Source organism: Pituophis catenifer, unplaced genomic scaffold (genome assembly GCF_029215685.1).
Source record: "Pituophis catenifer annectens isolate HBS135680 unplaced genomic scaffold, rPitCat1.0.hap2 SCAF_2, whole genome shotgun sequence".
NCBI lineage: Eukaryota > Metazoa > Chordata > Lepidosauria > Squamata > Colubridae > Pituophis > Pituophis catenifer.
The window spans coordinates 165,661,542-165,677,268 of NW_027256882.1; the positions used below are offsets into that span (position 1 = coordinate 165,661,542).

Sequence of the window (15,727 nt, forward strand, 5' to 3'; positions counted from 1 at the left end):
AAAAATCTTCTTTTGCCCTTCCATTGCTTAACAAGACATTAAGACTCAATAAGTGCTGAAATCTAAAATGTTTCGTTTTAGTGTGTGACCATGAAAGAGTTAATGACATGAGAGTTAGGTGAAAAAAATATTCTGCACTGCCTCCCTTCCATTAGTGCTCTAAGCATGTACTTGTTTTGCTGGATGGTTAATCCAGGCCTGGATTTAGCTGGTTCCTTTATCTCCTATCAAGCCTTCACTGATGATATCAATGCCTTAAATAATTGATGGAATATTTTCAGAGAGCTAAATCATACTGACATTTAGCCTGTGCTCAGTTGCAGTGGGAAGGAAAACACAGTTATTTCTTTCTCTCATTTAAAACCTATGTACTTTGACCACATTTTCTTAGAAAAAATAAGGGAGAAACGTGAAAAAGGGACAAATCTAAAAAAGGTTCATGAGGATTTTTAAAAATGTTAACTTTGTTTTACAAAGAAAAATTTAAGAGCAAAACTTTACAAAAGCATACATTCTTTTTTTAATTATACTGTTCAATCGTGTTCGGTTCTGAGGGACTTTCTGGATTGGTCCCTATAGTTCTCGCGGCAAAGTGATTCACTTAATAACTGCGACAATAAAGGTCATAAAGTGGGACAAAACTCACTTAATAACTGTCTTATTTAGCAATGGAAATTTTGGGTTCAATGACCCAATCATGTGTAAATTTATTTAGAAAGAAATATATGAAAGTGTCCATATTTTTCATGTGAATGTGAGAGACTGCATTAAAAGGTAGTTTTGTATGATAAAAAGTTAAATGTCCAAACTAAGAGCGAATTTGAATTTTTGAAAAATAATCGGAAAGACTGCTTTCTGAAATAAAGGGCTGTCATTTATAATAAAGGATGTACCGGTAGTTATAGGCCACAAAATTGTTATGTGCCATTCTGTAGTTGTTGACATCAACACTTCAGTTAAGCTGACTACATTAGGAAAGGTGGAAAGGAAGCGGTATGATGAGAAAGCATGGGAAATATATACAAGACATTCATTCCAGTGGTGGGTTGCTATCGGTTCGCACTGGTTCAGGAGGACCGGTAGCGATAAATTGGCAAGGGTCGCAGAACCGGTATTAATTGCTGGCTGGCCACGCCCCCGAACCGGTCCCCACCCCACCCAGTCACTTTCTTTTCCTCCTTACCACCTGGGCGGCTTGCCTGCCTAAACTGCCTTCCCACGTGGTGCCTGCCCTGCGCCCCAACTGAGCTGCCACCTCCTGCCTATAGGTAGGTTGCGCTACCCCTCCCCCAGAGCATGCTGTGCCACTCCCACCGGGCTCACAACCTTACCTTCCCCGCCCCTTACAGGAGTCCCCCCCGTGCCCCGTTTTGGCTTCCAGGGGCTGCAGGGAGGCTTGCTAATGCCAAAATGGGGTGTGTGGGTGTGTGTGTGGCACCGCCCTACCACGCCCCGTTTTGGCTCCCAGGGGCTGCAGGGAGGCTTGCTAAGGCCAAAATGGAGCATGAGGGGGGTGCCTAGCAAGACTCCCTGCAGCCCCCTGGAAGCAAAAATGGGCTGCGGGCGGGGGGCTTCAAGGGAGAAAGAAACACAAGAAATCCTCACTGTTTGGGGATCCCCACGTGCACTGAGCTTGAGTTGAGAGTTTATTGTAAGTGCCTGCACTAGCTATCCTTGCTCAAATTAAGCTACAAAACGTTTCAAAATGTCTGGCTTTTCTTCCTCCTACCAAAGATCTTCTGGGGTTCTTCACAGGAAGGGAGAAAGGAGAAAGGGAGGGGGAAAGAAAGAGAGAGAGAGAGAGAGAGAGAGAGAGAGAAGAAAGAAAGAGACAAAGAAAGAAAGAGAAAGAAAAAGGAAGGGAGAGAGAAAGAATGAATGCAGGTATCTCTTAATAGAGACTTGAACTTGCCTGAAATTAGATCAAGCCCTACATCACTTAACCCAATGTATCAGATTAAATTGTTATTGAATTATTTTTGGTATATATACTACATTCTCTTGTGTAATTTAGTTATAATGTAAAACTAGTCTATTATGTCTCAAAATAAAAGGGAGATCAAAAATCCAATTAGTGCCATGTAAATTCTGGAATGCCCAAAGACCTTTCCCATTGTATTTATTAAACAAATTATATACAGTGACTTTATCACTTTCGTGTTCCTTTCATGTAGTTCTCAATGTGTCAATCTCCTTGCTACTCTATTTCCTCCACCAAAATTCTATTATAAATAATATTACCACACATTACAGCTCTAATTTTGTATATTTGTGCCAGTAATTTTCAGAAAAAGATTTATTCCTCTCTTACATAGTTATTTAGAAGTAGCTTCATATGTCAGTTTACTTTTACCATTAAAAAATGTTTTGTTGCATTATATGACTGCAAAAGCCTTTTAGCAGTTTAATGTAACAGGAAATATCCAGTAACAATTTTGAAAGTAGTTGTCATAGCCACAAACACCCTCCCCCCAAAAAGCCAGAGAGAAAGAGAGAGAAAGAGAGAAAGAAAGAGGAAGGAAGGGAGAGAGAGAGAGAAACTGTGTTATTATTTTTAATTGTTCCATTATTTATCATGTGTTAATATTTTACACTGTCCCTACACCTAGAATGATTTTACTGCCTTTCTTTTGCCCAGAGCTACCACATATTTTTCAGGGATTTACATGCATTCAATGTCTATAGCCCAGAGCATAAATATGTGTGTGTTTTGTACATCAGGTTGCATAAGTCCATCTTATGCTATTCCTGGTAGGTGATGTTTTGTATACATACAGAGAAAGAAGCACTCTTGTGATCTTTGACTTTTACGCTTGCTGTCAAACATCAGCCATAATACTAATTACTGTTTTGAACAATATGCACGAATGGCTATTTTATATGTGAAATATTTCTGCACCTATATTGGTTCTCACTGTCAGGAAGTTTCTTCATAGTTTTAGGAGAAAAATTAACTTCTCTCTTTGTTCAGTTTCCATCTATTGCTTCTTATTTTGCCTTCTGGTGCTTTGGAAATACATTGCCTATACATTCTTTCTGGCAGCCCCTTAAAAACCTGTTGCCTATCACACTCTTGGGCAAAGCATGTGAGCCATTTCCTCCTTTCAGTGGTCCATGAAAGTACATCTATAGCATGTAGATGATAAAGTTGAAAAAAGGTGAATAACATTTTTACAGAACTATAGATACATTGAGGCTGTGTGTGACAAGGAATGGCTGGGAGGGGAGGGGCCAGGCGAGGGACTCTTGACGTGAGTGACATTGAGTTGGCCATGCCCACCCAGTCACATGACCATGAAACCACTCCCACTGTCACATGTAGTAAAAAATTTTAGAACCCATCATTCATTCATTCATTCATTCATTCATTCATTCATTCATTCATAGGCTCTATATAGCTGACCATCTCACAATGGGCCATGACTCTGGGCAGCAGCATGCAAAGTTAACACATATTAATTCCAATTAATAAACAAACATCCAAAGTTACAAATAACTATCCTAATGTACAGGAAAACAGTATCTTTTGATAAGATAAAAGACTGGTGGATTGTTAGTCTCCCTAAACATCATGTACTTTTAAAAAATGATTATAATTATTTGTGCCTTCTAGTCATGGGAAGTCAAGGTGTTTCTCGATTAAATTGTATTTCAAATATGAGAAGTTCCAACAAAACTACAAAATACTAATCCAAGCATTACAATGAATGTAATGTTTGATCTTCCCAGTAATAGGAAATGTAAATCCCAGTGAGCAGCGTGATGTTTAGTTTTGAATAAGGCACCTGCTACACTTGTTCTGGGAGGCCTGAAGTACTAAATTGACTGCCATGAAAATAATGCAAATAATGGAATCCCCCCCCCCTTGTGAACAGGCTTAGATATTAGCCACTGAAGACCAGAACAGCAGAGGAAAGTATTAAGCAAATGTGTTTTAAAGTAACCATGGCAAGATGCTTGGCATGCATAGCTATCATTCCTCAGGAGTTATTTGTGCTTGTTAATGTCTGCTGGATAGTACATGAAAGTCAGATGTGGCACCTCAAACTGCCTTCCTTTATCTCCATCAGGTCTCGGTCTCCACTTGACCAGCTGATCATTGTCCAAGCCAACTCACCACTAGAATTTCCAGTTCAAGGTGTAGAAGTTCTCCCTCTCCAGACCATTCTTATTCCAGGCAAGCCTTTTATTTTCTCTGCATGTCAAAAGAAGCAAAAAGAGAGAGGGAAGAATCTGTCTTTCACCGTGGAAGAGTGTGTGATGAATATAATGGCAGGTGGAATGGCAAAAACGTCTCACCTCCCTGTGTCTTTTTCCCCATAGGCTTGGGCTTACAAGCAGCTGAAAGAACATTATACCAGGTAAGATAGCAATAACAATAACACTTAGACTTATATACCACTTATATACCACTTCACCGTGCTTTACAGCCCTCTCTAAGTGGTTTACAGAGTCAGCATATATGCCTCCAATAATCTGGGTCCCATTTTAGTGGCTTCGGAAGGATGAAAGGCTGAGTCAACCTTCAGTTGGTCAGGATCAAACTGCTGACAGTCGGCAGAATTAGCCTGCAATACTGCATTCTAACCACATGAACCGTAGCAAGAAATGAAGGTTGCTTTATGAGGGCATAACCCTTTGGCCTGCACTTTGAATGTTTCCTCTTTTAAAACAGGCCCGACAAGCATGTTTTATGCATGGAAATACTTGGGTGCTCTGCTTAGATGCCAGCGTAACCTGAATAGATTTCTAAAGTGTAGGGTTGACATAAGAAGAGCAGTAGAAAAAGAATGTATTGAAAAGCATGTATGTTGCTTGTTTACTAAAAGTACACAAATCTGGGTTGCTCGAATACCGTTTTGAAAATATATTGAATTGAAAATGAAAACAACAATGGAGTGGGAATGGAGAGAGGAGTAGAGGGACGGACAGGAGAGGAGAAGAGAAGAGAGGAAAGGAGAGAGAGGGACAGAAAAGAGGGAAAAGGAGAGGAAGAAAGGGAGGGGAAATAAGAGTAGGAGAGAGGGTTAGAAAGGGAGGAAGGGGGGAGGAGTGGGGGAAGGGAAGGGGAAGGAGAGGAGGAAAGAAGAAAGTAGAAAGGGATAGAAGAAGGAAGGGAAGAAGGAGAGGAAAAGTTGTTGTAAAATAAAGGAGAAGAAATGGTAGAAGAGCAACCCCAAATATACCCTAATTTTTTAGGATGAAGAATGAACTATAATATGAAAGTTAAAAGATAATATGTATGATTAACAATGGATAAGAGACTGTACATTTAAATATGTTTATGAGAAATAAAAACAAAAAACTCTTAAAAAAACCCTAAAAGAACACAAAAGGGTGTAGGGGTTTTTTGTGGAGAGGGTTAAAAGGAACAGAGCATTCCAATATGTGTGTAGACTCCCATCCGAAAGGCCAGGAGAAACCGATTGCCTAATTTTGATAGGTCAGGATGAAAGGTCCTTTTTTTTTTTTTAGTGAAAAAATTTGCCATACGTAAGGATATGATTTTTAATCAGACCTTCTTCCCCTGACCCTTACATTCTTTTTTTTTCTCCCCTGGTTATTTATTCTTCTGGCAGGTCACCTTGACAGCAACAATGGGTACTTTTGATGTGGCTGCGGAGATAGAAGGCGTCAAAGTGGAAGGGGAAGGACGCATGCACCTCTCCCTGTCCGGATCCCAGCTGGACAATCTAAACCGGCAAATGCAGTTTGTCACCTACACCAACACCCTCTACCATCCTAATACAGCAGATATAGGTGGGTACAGGGTCAATCATTACCACTGCAAATATCAGTAGTCCAGCAATAAACCGTGGGGCAAGCCACTGGAGGGGAACTGTAATAGCAATAGCACTTAGACTTATATACTGCTTCACAGTGCTTCACAGCCCCCTCTAAGCGGTTTACAGAGTCAGCCTATTGCCCCCAACAATCGGGATCCTCATTTTACTCACCTTGGAAGGATGGAAGGCTGAGTCAACCTTGAGCAGCTCAGGATCGAACTGCTGCACTGCTGGCAGTCGGCAGTCAACAGAATTAGCCTGCAGTACTGCGTTCTAACCACTGCGCCACTACGGATCATGAGCATCACTGTGACAAATGAGGGCAAATTGAAAAGGAAGTTGCTGAAGGTGGGGAGAGAAACCAACACTTTGAGGCATGCCAGTTCTTCCGATGTTTCCCCCTCAGGTGTATTCATTGTCAGTCCTTCACTTGAGGAGCCTCCATCTTAATATACATAGTACGGGACTATTGTGGTAAAGGTAGAATTCTTCTTCGAAGCAAACTTCACTAGATGGACAGATCTATGTTGTTTTCTGGGCAAAAATGTGTCTACTATCATATTATTTCTAGGCAATCATATGGTTTGCCATGACTTTCTCCCTAGATGTTATTTTAACTTTACCGATGGATTCCACCAGTTCAAGGGTGAAAGAAAAAAATGTGAACTATCAGCCATCCAGCATTCAAATCTTGCTCTGCTGATGAATAATCTTTGCTCTAGTGGTTAAGGCACCAAACTAGAAATCAGGAAACCATGAGTTCTAATCCTGCCTTGGACATGAAAGCCAGCTTGGTGATTTGGGCTACTCACTCTCAGCCCAATCCATTTCACAGGGTTTTTGTTGTGGGGAAAATAGGAGTAGTGTGTGTGTTTGCTACCTAGAGTTATTTATAAAAATAATAAAATAATAAAGATAGAATAAAGATAATCTAGGTAAAGGTGTAGGTTTCCCCTGTCCAGTCATATCAGACTCTAGGCCACAGTGCTCATCTTTGTTTCTTATTTGGGAGAGCCAGTTTTGTCTGAAGACATTCCTGTGGTCATGTAGCCACCATGACTATACACTGAGGGGCATGGAACGCTGTTACTTTCCCACCAAAGTGGTACCTATTTATCTACTTGCATGCTTTCGAACTGCTAGGTTAGCAGGAGCTGGGGCAAGAACAGGAGCTCGCCCTATTGCGCAGAACACGGGCTCAAACGGGGTTGTCAGGTCTCCAGCTGACAAGCTCAGCATCTTTAACCGCTGAGACCTCATGCCTCCCCAAAATAATCTAAAAATAGATAGATAGACAGACAGACAGACAGACAGACCGACCGACCTTAGGACATCTCTTTGGCTTCCATCTTTTTTTTTTTTTATTTGATTTATATGCCGCCCTTCTCCGGAGACTCAGGGCGGCTTACAATGCGTTAAGCAATAGCCTTCATACTTTTTGTATATTTATACAAAGTCAGTTTATTGCCCCCACAAACTGGGTCCTCAATTTACCCACCTTAGAAAGGATGGAAGGCTGAGTTGAACCTTGAGCCTGGTAAGAATTGAACTCGCAGTAATTGCAGGCAGCTGGATGTTAAATGCTGCCTTAGGAGGCATTAGCCTCCTACGCCACTCAGGCTCTTTTTAATCTTAATTTTGTTGCAGTTTGAGCAGTTCCCGTTGCAATCTTAATCTATTCAATTCAGGGCGGCAGGACGTTCTGTCTTTTCCTCTTGAGTAAAGTTTGAATAATAGAGAAAGCAGTAATGAAATCCTCTTTTGCTGCCCTGAAGGTTCTCCAAAGTTTCACTATCCCAATTCTGCAAAAATATGCTGAACATTGCTAGTGCTGTTGGTGGGAAGGGTTTTTTTTTTTTTTTAAAAAAAGAAGTGATTAGGTCTTTCGTAAGCTTAGCAACTGATAGAACAAAACAGCATCTCTCTAAAATGTCAAAGACTTGATTGAGGTGGAGATCCTTTCCAATCCCACATAGCTAATCAACTTCCTCTTAAATTGGAAAGTAGAACGTGGGTTTTGGAGATGTAGAGGGCTGTTATCTCCTTTCTTGAAACTTGTGGCTTTTTAGGATTTTGTTCAAGCTTTTCATAGAAATAGCACATTCAAGGCCCATGTGAAATGGGAGGGAAAGAAATTCCAGGAAGATGACTAACAAGAACAATATTCTCATAGAGGTAATCCTTGTTTTATAATCATTTCTTGTGATTCTTGTGAAATTACAATGATATGGGGGAAAAAGTGACTTATGACCGATTTTCACACTTATGACCATTGCAGTATCCCCGTGGTCATGTGATTAAAATTCAGGTGCTTGGCAACTGACATGTATGCATAACAGCTGCCCTGTCCTGCGGTCCTGTGATCACCACCAGCTGGCTTCTGACAAGCAGTCAGTGAGGAAAGCCACAAGGATGAAATGCTACTGGTTTGCACCAGTTCGGGTGAACTAGTAGTGATAAAAGCTACCGGTTCGGGAAAACTGGTAGTAAAAAAAAGCTACCGGTTCATCTGAACTGGTATTTCCAATGATCAGCTGTGCCGCGCAATTTACATTAGCTAGAAAGCAGGAAATCCTGCTTTCTAACGAATCTAAATCACACGGCACAGCTGTTCCCCCCCCTCGCTGTTCTATGTACCTTGTTAAGCCTCTTTTTTTTTTTTTTTTAATTTTGATTTATATGCCACCCTTCTCCGGAGACTCAGGGCGGCTTACAATGTGCTCAGCAATAGCCTTCATCCTTTTGTATATTTATACAAAGTCAGCTTATTGCCCCCACAAACTGGGTCCTCATTTCACCTACCTTAGAAAGGATGGAAGGCTGAGTCAACCTTGAACCTTTTTTCCATGCGAAGCGCACGTTTGGTGTGCACTGTGTACGCGAGTACAGCATGTGTTTGGCATGCACTGCACATGCGTGCAGAGTGTGTATTTGGTGCGCACTGTGCATGCGCAGGCAGCAAACTGGTGGCAATCCACAGAGGATTTCACCACAGGGAAGCCAGATTCGCTTAACAACTGTATGATTCACGTAACAACTGCAGTGGTTCACTTAACAACTGTGGCAAGAAAGGGTGTAAATGGGGCAAAACTCACTTAACAACTTAGCAATGGAAGTTTGGGATTCAATTGTGATCTTAAATCGAGGATTACCTGTACTCTCACAAAGAGCAGGGAAATCTACTTAGACTTCAGCAAAGCATTCTACAAAGTAAACCACAACCTACTTCTTGGTAAGGTTAAAAAAAAAAAGTGGGATAGATAGCATCACCATCAGATGGATTTGTAACTGGCTGACAAACTATACTCAACAAGTAGTCCTTAATGGTGCTACATCTACATGGAGGGAAGTAAGCAGTGGGGTACCACAAGGTTCTGTCTTAGGCCCAGTACTCTTCAATATCTTCATAAACGACTTAGATGAGGGAATAAAAGGGGAACTGACCAAATTTCCGGATGATACTAAACTGGCAAGAAGACCCAACATCCTAGATCAGTGTTGGCAAAACTTTTCAGCACCAAGTGCTGAAATGGGAGCGCAGGTGTCAGAAACCAGAAAAGCAGATAATCTTCCAGTTTCTAGCACGCATATGTGCGCAAAGACCAGATGTCTGGTTCTCATGTGCTGGCTCTGCCTGGCCTTTTGGGGATCCTCACGCCTCCCTGCCTGCCCCCCTGCCTGCCCCCCTGGTCCCCGTCAGGGTGGTGGGACATCTCCACTGACGGCCTGGTTTAACACCCCCGGACAGGGAGAGAAAGTTGGGCGGGGAATGCCGCCTCCCTCTGCTGGAAAGCCAGAAACCCCTTCCTGGCCTCGGAGGTAAGTGGCGTTGGCGTTCCCGTAGCTTAGGTTGGAAGGCAGCAGGTGGGAGGGCTTCGCCCCAACTCTGGCTGGGATGAAGCGCACCCACCCAGCCCACCACTGAGAACAAGCCAGTGCAGCCCTCCCTTCCCGGCCACTTCCCAGCCAGTGCATCTCTTACACTTCAGCAGCATCACCATGCTGCGCTCTCCTCTGGCCCTTCTGGGGCAGCTCAGCTCCCTGACGGTGGCTCCTCCTTTTCCTCCTGGCTGCTCCATCATCCTGGCCGGAAACAGCAGCGCGAGAACCGCTGCCACCCCCTTGTAGTGGCAGGAGTAGAGAGTGGGGCGGTCGTGCACCCGAGCTAGCGAGGCACTCCAGACCACAGACGCATGTCAATGCCATGGGCTGGAGGGCTGGGGCTGCGCAAGAAGCAGACTCAGGCAGGGAGGGAAGTAAGCCCTGGCTCACCCATCCTGGCTGGCAGCACTGCTCCCCTTGCTCTTCCGGGTTCTGGTGCACCGGCCACCTGGTCTTCACACGTGCCGGAAACTGAAAGGGGAAGATGATGTTCCAGTTTCCAGTATGCACATGCGCACTGGGCAGCTGGTCTTCACGCATACATGCACGCCAGAAACCGGAAGATCAGGTGCACCGGAAACCGGAAGAGCAATGGGCGATGGCTCCACGTGCCCAGAGAGATGCTTGGCATGCCACTTCCGGCACACGAGCCATAGGTTCGCCATCATGGCCCTAGATGATAGGCTCAAGATCCAGATGGATCTTGACAGACTTGAACACTGGGCCCTATCTAACAAAATGAAATTCAATGTAGAGAAAAGTAAAGCCTTACACTTAGGCAAGAAAAACCAAAAGTACACATATAGACTGGGTGAAACCACGCTTAATAGCAATAACTGTGAGAGGGATCATGGAGTCTTAGTGGACAACCAATGAAATATGAGCTAGCAGTGTGCAGTGGCAGCCAAAAAAGCCAATGCAATCCTAAATTGCATTAATAGAGGGATACAATCAAGATCAAGTGAAGTACTAATACTAATACTGCATCTAGTTTTTGTCACCATCGTATAAAAAAGATGTTGAGACTCTAGAAAGAGTGCAGAGAAGAGCAGCCAAGATGAGTAGGGGGCTGGAGGCTAAAGCATACGATGAACGGTTGCAGGAACTGGGCATGGCTAGTCTAGGGAAGAGAAGGACCAGGGGAGACATGATAGCAGTGTTCCAATATTTGAGAGGCTGCCACAGAGAGGAGGGGGTCAAGCTGTTTTCCAAGGCACCTGAAGGCCAGACAAGAAATAATGGATGGAAAGTGAACAAGGAGAGATTCAACCTGGAAATAAGGAGAAATTTTCTGACAGCGAGAGCAATCAACCAATGGAACTGCTTGCCTTCGGAAGTTGTGGGAGCTTCATCATTGGAAGCTTTCAAGAAGAGATTGGACTGCCGTCTGTCAGAAATGGTGTAGGGTCTCCTGCTTGGGCGGTGGAGGAGAGTTGGACTAGATGACCTACAAGGTCCCTTCCAACTCTGTTAATCTGTTAAATAATAAAGTGGTTTTCCACCTGATTTATGTGTAGAACTGGACTGAATTTGACAGGATTTTGTTTTTCTGAGCAAAGATGCAGATCTGGGTTTTTTTTCCGGTGCTTTCCCAGTGGAAAAAATTGCTATGTTAACTGAATAACTATGTTCCCTTTTCCTTGGTAAAGCTTTTTGTCCAGGAGAATTCCCACTCTGTTGGATTTTTGGCATACCAGAGAAATAGTCAGCAGTTCTGCAGAATTAAGCTATTCTTCCCGTCTCTTGGCAGGCGTTTTACTGCGAGGGGGAGGAGGATGTTAGGCCTTGTGCTGTACATTTCCTTCTGTTTTATGGCCTTTAGCTGTTTTGAAAGGAGGCACTCTGCCGCCTAACGCCCGCCTTGTCCTTCTCTGGCAAAGCCCTCACTGGAAGAACAGAAGGAATGTGCTGAGAATGATCCTTTCAAATCCAGGCATTGCCTCTTAGCAATCCTTCAGGTGTTTACTCCCAGATCTGTCTTCCATCTTGATCCTTCTAAGTCAAGTCACTATCTAGGAAAGAGAACAGAGGGACTTGTGGTAGCATACGACACAGCAATTTGTTCGAAAACCCTCACAGGATCCGCTCCTGTAGTAACAGATCAATGGCCCATCTAGATCAGCTTATTCCATCGTGGGACCAAAAGGTTCTCTCCACAGAAGTAACAATTACTACAGTAAGAGCCGTGGGGGCGCAGTGGTTAGAATGCAGTACTGCAGGCTAATTCTGCTGCCTGCTGGCTGCCTGCAGTTCGGCATTTCGAGTCTCACCAGTTCAAAGTTGACTCAGCCTTCCATCCTTCCGAGGTGGGTAAAATGAGGACCCAGATTGTTGGGGCCAATAGGCTGACTCTGTAAACTGCTTAGAGAGGGCTGTAAAAGCACTATGAAGCGGTATATAAGTCTAAGTGCTATTGCTATTGATCTGAGAATGGCACCTGGGCTTTGTGACTAATAGTCACCAATACCCTAATCCCCCTTTTGCTAATTCTGTTATGTTGTCCTCGACTTACAACAATTTGCTTACTGACTGTTCGAAGTTACAACAGCACTGAAAAAAGTTCTTATGACCATTTTTCACGCTTACGGCCATTGCAGCATCTCCATGGTCACATGGTCACATGATTTACATGGATGCTTGACAACTGATTTGCAGTGTTCCGGGGGGGGGGGGGGGTTCATGCGATCACCTTTTGCAACCTTCTGACAAGCAAAGTCTATGGGGAAATCAGATTCACTTAACATCCGCGTTACCAATTGAACAACTGCAGTGATTCGCTTAACAAAGGTGGCAAGAAAAGTCGTAAAATGGGGCAAGGCTCACTTAACAAATATCTCACTTAGCAACATATGTTTGGGGCTCAATTGTAGTCGTAAATTGAGGACTACCTCAGTGGTGGGTTGCTCCCGGTTCGGTCCGGTTCTTGCGAACCGGTAGTAAAAGCGGCGAGAGGCTCCGCCCGGACGTCATCATGCGCATGCACAGAAGTGTGCGCACTCCCATTGCAAACCGGTAGTAAAGGTAAGTAGAACCCACCCCTGGACTACCTGTAAAGCCATCTAAGCTTACATCTTGAGGCAGCAAAGCTATAAGTGTTTAGGAGAACAACCTTATGTTGATCTGAAGTTTCCCATCTCTTAACTTTGCTAAGTTGTAACCTCGCAAGAGTTGAAAATATGCCCTACATAGTGCATAATGTTAGGCAAGGTTAATACATTATATACAATGCCCATGTTTGTACAATGCTGAGCTGGAATTTTAAACTATACAGTATGACCACAATTGAGCCCAAAGTTTCTGTTGCTAAGTGAAAAATGTCACTCAGCCTGTTGTCCTCCTGATATGCTAACCTGTCATTTCAGCATAAGAAATGATGGGCATGGAAGTCCAACATATCTAAAGGGCACCAGGATAGGAAAGTCACATCCAAGACGAGTATTTGGTTTCTTCCTCTGTTTTCCAGTGCAGTTTTCTACTGATGAGCATCGTGCATCTTTCAGCATTCGCATCCGACATAGACCTACTCCCAAGCTCTACTATCCAGGATCATCCAGGGGAGGAGCTAGTGAAGGTGAGCGCACCCAATGGATAGCAGTAGTTGTCCAAGATTTCATGTGGAAAGTATTCCCTGCTGGATCTCACCTGAGAATTTGGAAAATGGATATGTGCAGGTGGAATCAGATATGCTCATCCCTTTCCGAGTCCACTTTCTCCAGGGTTATGCTGTGGTCTTTTAAAACAGGCCAAAAGAGAAATCAGAAAAATGAGGGCTCCTTTGTACTCTCGGAGATTGGTTGTTTTCTTGCAAATGTCTTATTACCCAAATTAAGTAATATCACAGTTAGCACTGATTATGTTACCTAGTTTGGTAATGAAACGTCTGCAAAAAGGTAGGTAAAATGAGGACCCGGATTGTGGGGGCAACAAGCTGACTTTGTATAAATATATAAAAGTATGAAGGCTATTGCTTAACGCATTGTAAGCCGCCCTGAGTCTCCGGAGAAGGGCGGCATATAAATCAAATCAAAAACAAAACAAAACAAAACAAAAACAAAACAAAACAAAACAAAACAAAACAAAACAAAACAAAACAAAACAAAACAAAACAAAACAAAACAAAACAAAACAAAACAAAACAAAACAAAACAAAACAAAACAACAAAACCCACAACCAAGCTCAGAGACCCCTCATTTCAACTCTGAGCTATAAATATTTTCCTTTATTGAAAGTGCCCAGAGAGGCTTGCCTCTACCCATTGCCATTCCAGGCACCCATTTGTAGGCACTTATTAGCAAACTGAGTATAGTAAGGGATATTGTGTTTAGGATGAGAGTTTTCCAAAATATTTCTTGCTCTCTAGCACCCAGTCTAAACAATGCACCAGAGGAAGATTGTGGTGCCTTGCTCGGCTTTTGGCGGAACAATCTTTCCAGGAGCTAAGTGGCATCTGGAGTGTCCTTGCTATTGTTATTATTCATCACTAACTATTAATTGCTTGAGCTTTTGTGATTTATGTATTTATGTATTTTATTTATTATCAGATTTTGGTACTACTTCATCCAGAACATTCTAAGCAGCTTATGATCTGCCTGTTGTAAGAAAGGTGGAATTATGAAAAGCGTAAGGCGCAGCAAAATTAACTGGGAAGAGCTAGTCCATCTTTCTTTTAGTCTGAGAAATGAACATGGTGAAGAGTGCAATTTTTGCTCACTTCTTAGACATCCTGCAAAATCCTCCTTCAGCCGAACCTTCTTGCTAACTTTTCCATTTTGTCTCTCCCCAGGAACCTACAACATCAGCGCCCTGGTCACCATAGCTACCAAAACCTTCTTACGCTATGACAAACTGCGAGTGTTGATTGACAGCATCCGCAAGTTCTACCCCACTGTGACCATCATCATTGCAGATGATAGCCAGGATATCGAACACATAGAGGGACCTCACATTGAGCAGTACTTCATGCCCTTTGGCAAGGTGGGAGCTGTTCTAGGGCAGGGGTGTCAAATTCAAGGCCCGGGGGCTGGATTTGGCCCATGGGATGCTTAGATCTGGCCCACAGGGCCACCCTGGAAACAGTGAAGGACCAGGCCGTGGTGCCTCTGCTAGTGAAAACGGAGCTCAGGAGGGCCACGGATGGTCCTCCTGAGCTCTGTTTTTGCTGGCAGAGGGTTGCAGGAGGCCATCGCAGCCAAAAACACAGCTCGGGAGCCTGTTTTTGCTGGTAGAGCGCTTGGGCCACCAAAGGCACCCCTGACACGAATGATGTCGAGCTGGCCATGCCCAGCCTGGCCCCCCAAGGTCAAACACAATCCTGATGTGGCCCTCAATGAAATCGAGTTTGACACCCCTGTTCTAGGGGAGTCCTCCGGCCTAGCCTAGGCCAGGTTCTTAAGAGCAGTGTAAGTTTGGGAAGGATTTCATCCCAGAGGTTTGGTGAGTAAGGAAAGGGCTTAAGGAACCTCTGCTAAAAAGAGGTCACTCCATTGCCCTCTTGTGCTGGGAAACATTTCTGTGATGTGGAATTTGTTACCATGGATTGAACAGGATTTTTTTTTTCCAATTTACTGATGATCAAAGTTAGGATGAGTAAGAAACTGAATTTCCCACCCACCCTTTTCAGTATAGATTCATGCATATTTCTAATCATGCAAGAGCAGTTCACTGAGTTGATTTCTTAGGAGGTTCCTGAAAGCGAAGCGTGGAAAATTTGACAATTGTGTAGCTGAAGAGATCCAGACCCCTGAGTCTATGATAAAATTTGCCTTGTATTTGTAGGACAAAGATCAAGGCCGAACTGGTTAAGACCATATTATGGAGTCCTTGGTGCTCTCTGAGCTTGGTTGTTTTCTTATTTTTTTGCATTATCCAATATCTTCATTGCTAAAAAGGGGTGGGATTCATATTGAACCGGGATATGGGCGAAAGGAAGGTGATAGGTAGGAGTCTCATGTGGATTGCAGGAGTAAATCTGGAGCTCCGTAGAAATTTATTTAGTTATTCAGTTGACGATACAAAGTTGAAACAGATGATACTGATCAGAGTGCTTTGAAAAGGTTGA

At 43.4% G+C, this 15,727-nt stretch overlaps 1 protein-coding gene across 3 annotated transcripts in view; it reads left to right on the forward strand.

The window, feature by feature from the left end:
• The window catches only part of B4GALNT1 (beta-1,4-N-acetyl-galactosaminyltransferase 1), a 93,546-nt gene that overhangs the window by 72,108 nt on the left and 5,711 nt on the right, over positions 1 to 15,727 (forward strand). For all 3 annotated transcript variants that reach the window (XM_070937978.1, XM_070937977.1, XM_070937976.1), the window contains 5 exons: positions 4,071 to 4,177; positions 4,324 to 4,361; positions 5,580 to 5,760; positions 13,132 to 13,239; positions 14,453 to 14,643. In XM_070937978.1, coding sequence (XP_070794079.1) covers positions 4,071 to 4,177; positions 4,324 to 4,361; positions 5,580 to 5,760; positions 13,132 to 13,239; positions 14,453 to 14,643 — 625 coding nt within the window. The remainder of the gene's footprint in view (positions 1 to 4,070; positions 4,178 to 4,323; positions 4,362 to 5,579; positions 5,761 to 13,131; positions 13,240 to 14,452; positions 14,644 to 15,727) is intronic.